The following is a 6,312-nucleotide window of genomic DNA, read 5'->3' on the forward strand; positions in this document are numbered from 1 at the left end:
CCTTCTCCGTCACCGGGCCCCGCCTCCTCCTCCACTGCCGGGTCCAGCCTCCTCCTCCACTGCCGGGTCCAGCCTGCTCCACCGCCGCTGCTGGCTCTCATTAACTCACCGTCAGTGATCTAAACAGTGGCGCATTCTTCTCACAGCCGCCAGTGAAAGCCACCAGCATAAGATGCCATAGCGACCCAGGCGGCCCGCACGGCATCTGGCCACGCCCCCCTGTGCTCCGGGCCCCATATCGGCCGCCTGGGCGATTGTTACGCCACTGTATCACGTGTGTATTCTTTTAAGGAGTGTAAGGTGACATTTTATATGCAATCATTGTGTGAAGAAAACTAAACTGCAAGAAAATAGTCATTGTTACTCTTTTTTTTTATTACTCTTTATCTTTCTTTTACCCCCTCAGGTGGCCAACCTGCTGCGGCTCTTCCAGATCCCACAGATCAGTTACGCCTCCACCAGTGCCAAGCTGAGCGACAAGTCACGCTACGACTTCTTTGCACGCACGGTTCCCCCGGACTTCTATCAAGCCAAGGCCATGGCGGAGATCCTTCGCTTCTTCAACTGGACTTACGTCTCCACGGTGGCGTCTGAGGGGGATTACGGTGAAACCGGCATCGAGGCATTCGAGCAGGAGGCCCGGGCTCGTAACATTTGCATCGCCACCTCCGAGAAGGTGGGCCGCTCCATGAATAAGAAGACCTTTACCAGCGTGATCCGGGCCCTGCAGCAGAAGCCCACGGCCAAAGTGGTGGTCCTGTTCACCAAGATCGAGGATGCCCGGGAGCTACTGGCGGCGGCCCAGCAACTCAACGTCTCCTTCACGTGGGTGGCCAGCGACGGTTGGGGCGCGCTGGAGAGCGTGGTGCTGGGTAGTGAGGAAGTAGCTGAAGGCGCCATCACCATAGAACTGGCGTCGTACCCGCTGTGGGAGTTCCCCAAATACTTCCAGTCCTTGCACCCCTTCAATAACACGCGCAATCCTTGGTTCAGGGAGTTCTGGGAGAACAAGTTCCACTGCCGGCTCGACACCTTGGACTGCACAAGACACACGCTGCAAGAAGTGAAGTTTGAGCAAGAGTCCAAAATCATGTTTGTGGTGAACGCTGTGTATGCCATGGCGCACGCACTCCACAACATGTACCAGGCACTGTGCCCCAATGTCACCCAGTTATGCCCTACCATGAACCCACCCAATGGACGACGCCTCTATCGTGAATACATCCTCAATGTGAAGATTGACGGTAAGTTGTCATGTAATGAAGAAGGCCATTAAAGACCAACTTAAGCCAACATTTTATTTAGCCTATATGCACTAGAGATGGCATAGAACCTCTGGAGGTTTTTTTTTTTTACTGCTGTCTGTTTTCCCATTGGCAAGCTTTCCCCTCATTCCGGTCCTGACACCCCTCACTGAGTTATAAAGTTGAGAGTTCTTATAGGATAGATTGTGAGGGAACTGCCATGAATACCTTTTCAGTTGTACAATGACCTGTGGCAGCACCTCACCTATAAACAGGCACGGATTCCACAGGGAGGGCGTATTGCGGAACCCGGCAGGGAGAGTAAATCCGGCCCTGCCTATAAAACCATCTCTGCACATCTGATTTCAGATAAGGGCTTAAGCTTCACACAGCCTTCTGACCTCCCATGATAGTTAATAAGCAGAAATGTGTAAATCACTGAACAGCCCCCATTCAGGGTGTCATTTAAAGGAGAACTATGAGGCGAGTGCTTTCCACTCCTCCTCATAGTTCTAGCCGACCTGTGACAATGAGACTGTCACAGGTCGGCTCAGTAGATCGGGAGGTGAGCGAACACATACCGGCGTTCGCTCACCTCTCGATCCTGTCACGGCTCTCTGCCGTGACATGGGGAGGGGCTGGATTCCCCCCTCCCCGCTCCGATCCTCCAGCGCTGACTGGCAGAACGGACGGGGAGGGGGCGGGTACAGCTGGCTCTGCCTCTAGATAGGCGGAGCCAGCTGTCACTCACGCAGCTGGGCGGATCTCGACATCGATGTCGGGATCCGCTCCGGCTGCGGCGTCTCAGTATACCGCGAGCTGTAGCACCCCATATATACTGAGCCTAGGGTGACGGGAGGATGCTAGTTTGTGTCCTCCCGTTACCCGTCCTCCCGAGCACTATGGGGAAAAGCCTTAACCCCATAGTTCTCCTTTAATGGCTTTCATTGTATTTTTCTCTTGGAGTGGATTGACATTTCCATAACTGTTTGTATCTCTGTATCCCCCCCCCTCAGCTCCATTCCCTCCTCCGGACACCCACAGCACAGTGAGATTCGACAAATTTGGGGATGGAATTGGCCGTTACAATATCTTCAATTTCCAGAACACGGACGGCCATTACCACTACAAGAAAGTCGGCTACTGGGCTGAAGAGCTGACACTCAACACAAGCCTCATCCCTTGGGCCAGCAGCGCGGTGCCTGTGTCCCAGTGCAGCGACCCCTGCAAGAAGAACGAGGTGAAAAGCATGCAGCCCGGAGACGTCTGCTGCTGGATCTGCATCCCGTGCCAACCGCACGAGTACCTGCTGGACGAGTTCACCTGCAGGGACTGCGGCCTCGGCTACTGGCCCAACGAGGATCTGAAGGACTGTTTCGAGTTGCCGCAGGAGTACATACGCTGGAGCGATGCCTGGGCGTTGGGCCCGGTTTGCCTGTCCTGCTTGGGACTTATCTCCACCTTCTTTGTGATCTGGGTGTTCATACAGAACAACAACACCCCGATCGTCAAGGCCTCTGGCCGCGAACTCTGCTACATCCTGCTGATTGGTGTGCTTCTCTGCTACGCCATGACCTTTGTATTCATTGCCAAACCCTCCACCATCGTCTGTACCCTTCGACGCCTTGGACTCGGAACATCTTTCGCTATATGTTATTCGGCCCTGCTCACCAAGACCAACCGCATCGCCCGCATTTTCAGCGGCGCTCGGGACGGGGTCCAGCGGCCAAGATTCATAAGCCCCGCCTCTCAGGTAGGCATCTGCCTGGCCCTCATCTCCTGCCAGCTCTTGGTGGCGATGATCTGGCTGCTCCTGGAGCCAGCCGGGACCCGCAAGGACACGGCACCAGATAAGAGATATGTGGTGACCCTGAAGTGTAACAGCGGAGATGGCAGCATGCTCTTGAGCTTGTCCTACAATGTCCTGCTCGTCCTTCTCTGCACCCTCTACGCGTTCAAGACACGAAAGTGCCCGGAGAACTTCAACGAGGCCAAGTTCATTGGTTTCACCATGTATACCACCTGCATCATCTGGTTGGCATTCCTTCCCATCTTCTATGTCACCTCCAGTGACTACAGGGTGAGCATTATCACGGGGGACGCATGCAAAACGCATTACACTGTACTAGAGTCTGAGGCAGCATTCAGTCAGGTCTACTCAATGAGCCAATGAGCCACTGAGCCATGTGCAAACTCCTGCGGGAACCAATCTGATTACTCTAATTATTACTAAGGAACTGTAATAAGATTATATTACAAACAATGGTGAATAGTACAAATATATACCAGCGTTTGAGCAGCCAGTGTGTACAACTACATAACAAACTATACAACAGAAACAAGACAAGGCAAGGCTGGGAGCCCCGGCCGAAGACACATAATCTAGAGGGATAGGAAGAAGAGAATAGGAAAAATATATATGAGCCACCATGACAGTGAGGGTCTTGTCAGATAGAGGAGGAGGAAGCAGTGCTGGATCAGTGATCTGTATATAAGGTGACAGTGTGTGTCTTGTCATATAATGGAGGAGGAAGCAGTGCTGGGTCAGTGATCTGTATATAAGGTGACAGTGTGTGTCTTGTCATATAATGGAGGAGGAAGCAGTGCTGGATCAGTGATCTGTATATAAGGTGACAGTGTGTGTGTTGTCAGATAGAGGAGGAGGAAGCAGTGCTGGGTCAGTGATCTGTATATAAGGTGACAGTGGGTGTTTTGTCAGGTGGGGGAGGAGGAAGCAGTGCTGGGTCAGTGATTTGTATATAAGGTGACAGTGTGTGTCTTGTCATATAAAGGAGGAAGCAGTGCTGGATCAGTAAGCTGTATATAAGGTGACAGTGCGTGTGTTGATAGATAACGGAGGAGGAAGCAGTGCTTGTAAGATACACTAAATTCATGAAAATCCCCACAAAGTTTATAATCCACATGGAGCTTTTCTATGGTATTAATGGAATGTCGCATTATGAGAAATGAGTGAATCAGACATTCACCAAACATTTAGTAAAGGAGAATCTTCCACGTTCATGTTTTTTTCAATGACAATAGTTGATTTACCACCGGTGAATGTTTGGTGAAAGTCACATTCACTGCTGTTCTAAACACTCCCCAGGGTTCCTATTCTGAAAGATGAACGTCTATAAAACAACCTCCATGCAGATGCGGAGTTCACATCCAGTCTCCGTGTTTTCCTCTACGTGGGTTATGGAGATATTATTTTTGTCCCTCGCGCGGCTCGCGGAACGCAGCGATTATTCTTTTATCTAATATGAGATATAAATATAGAACCGAAACACAGAGACCGCCGGCTGTGCCAGAAAGAGATAAATGTCTTCCCCGCAGCCACAGATGGCGAAGCGTTTCCTCCCGGAGTCACAGTGGGCACCGCGCTCATGTCGCTCCCTCAGGGTCTGGACACAAATTCCAGCTCTTGTCAGGTAGATTCCAGGGGCCGGAATCGGGGACTTCCCCCTAAATATATCAACATTACATTGTGACTATCAGTACCCATTACACCTCCTCTATATATATATATACATACACTGTATCTGCGGACAGTTGGCGACTTCTGCGCACTGTGCGCTTCAGCATGCGCTGACCCCGCTCTGTCATGTGACGCGGCCTACCACTTCCTGGCTGAGTTGCTGTTGTTCCCAGTTGCTTCCACTTTGTTATAATCCCAGTAACAGGTGACCGCGGAATATTTAGTGGCCAGGAAATGTCACGGAACACCTGAGTCACATGATTGAGAGGGGGAGGGGCCCGATACTTCTGGTAATATAGTGTATGTACATATATATTAAAATATGCACTATATGGCCAAACATCTGTGGACATCCCTCCAAGTAATTACATTGTTCCAAGTGAAAGGTACAAAGACATTGTAGACAATTGGGCTCTTCCAGCCTTGTGGTCACAGTTTGGTGAAGACCCTTTTCTGTTCCCCGTGTACAAAGCTCCATAAGGACACGGTGTGACCAGCTTGGTGGAGGAACTCGAGTGTCCCGCACAGAGCCCCGACCTCAACCCTACTGAGCACCTTTGGGATGAATTGGAACGTCGATTGTGAGCCGGGTCTTCTCAGGTGACCTCACAATTGGTAAAAAAAATTCCTACAGACACCCTCCAAAATCTTGTGTGAAGCCTTTCCAGAAAGTGGGGGGTGTCAAAGCCACAAAGGAGACAAGTCCATATTAATGGGCATTCGGGGGGGGGGTTGGGGATCAACTCCATGTTAATGTCCATGGTTTTGAATTGAGATGTCAAACAAGCTCATAGAAGCGCGATGGTCAGGAGTCCACTCACTCACGTTCGGCCATATTTTGTATTTGACATTTTATGTCATGTATGACTCAAAGAAATTTAAGGGGGAAATAAACTGTTAGACACTTCAATTGTTGGCTCTTCTCTTCCCGTCTCTCAGGTTCAGACCACCACCCTGTGTGTCTCGGTCAGTCTCAGTGGCTCGGTGGTCCTGGGGTGCCTCTTCACCCCAAAACTTCACATCATCATGTTCCAGCCGCAGAAAAATGTCACCAGTCACCGCAGTGCCACTAACCGATTCAGCGCCACCGGAGCGGGCGGATCCCACAGTGAGTATGACTATTCTGGGTAATTTTAGGGCACAAACGTCCCCCGGAATGAGGATGGATGTAGGGGTGCCAGGGTTACCACCTTTCAGGCCATGTACAATTGAAAGGGAGAGGTTGCGGCATACGTACCGTGCCACACAGTTCTCTTGGCTTGGCCAATTCTTGTAAGAGAACATGTGACAGTGCACTCTTTTATGTGGCCCCGTAATGAAAAATGCGCACGTGTGCAAGGCAGAAAGTGCTGCACTGGTCCCGCGACTTGGGCAGCGAAGAAGGGGGACGTCTGGTGAAGGAGCACAGAATAAAAATAATCCGCATTCCACTTTCCTAAGTGTGTCACGAGAGCCGGGCAGTTAAATGGTGATTTGTGGCCCTCTGGGGCATTAACATGCGGCTTCTCTGGAAATGGTTTTTCAAATGTTGGCAGCTATGTTCACCGCTGTGCACTTGGCTTCGGAGGATAGAAGTCGGTGATTGCAGGA

General features: G+C 51.0%; 1 protein-coding gene across 4 annotated transcripts in view; it reads left to right on the top strand.

Annotated features, from left to right (window-relative positions):
• GRM2 (glutamate metabotropic receptor 2) overlaps positions 1–6,312 on the top strand; it is a 13,959-nt gene that overhangs the window by 922 nt on the left and 6,725 nt on the right. The window contains exons 2-5 of one of the 4 annotated variants that reach the window (XM_018564406.1): positions 407–1,244; positions 2,261–3,324; positions 5,662–5,834; positions 6,295–6,296. In XM_018564406.1, the coding sequence (XP_018419908.1) occupies positions 407–1,244; positions 2,261–3,324; positions 5,662–5,834; positions 6,295–6,296 (2,077 nt within the window). Of the gene's footprint in view, positions 1–406; positions 1,245–2,260; positions 3,325–5,661; positions 5,850–6,294; positions 6,297–6,312 lie in introns of all 4 variants that reach the window. The other 3 variants (XM_018564405.1, XM_018564404.1, XM_018564403.1) reach the window with 3 other exon arrangements.

Source organism: Nanorana parkeri, unplaced genomic scaffold (genome assembly GCF_000935625.1).
Source record: "Nanorana parkeri isolate BGI_ZX_2015 unplaced genomic scaffold, ASM93562v1 scaffold748, whole genome shotgun sequence".
Lineage (NCBI taxonomy): Eukaryota > Metazoa > Chordata > Amphibia > Anura > Dicroglossidae > Nanorana > Nanorana parkeri.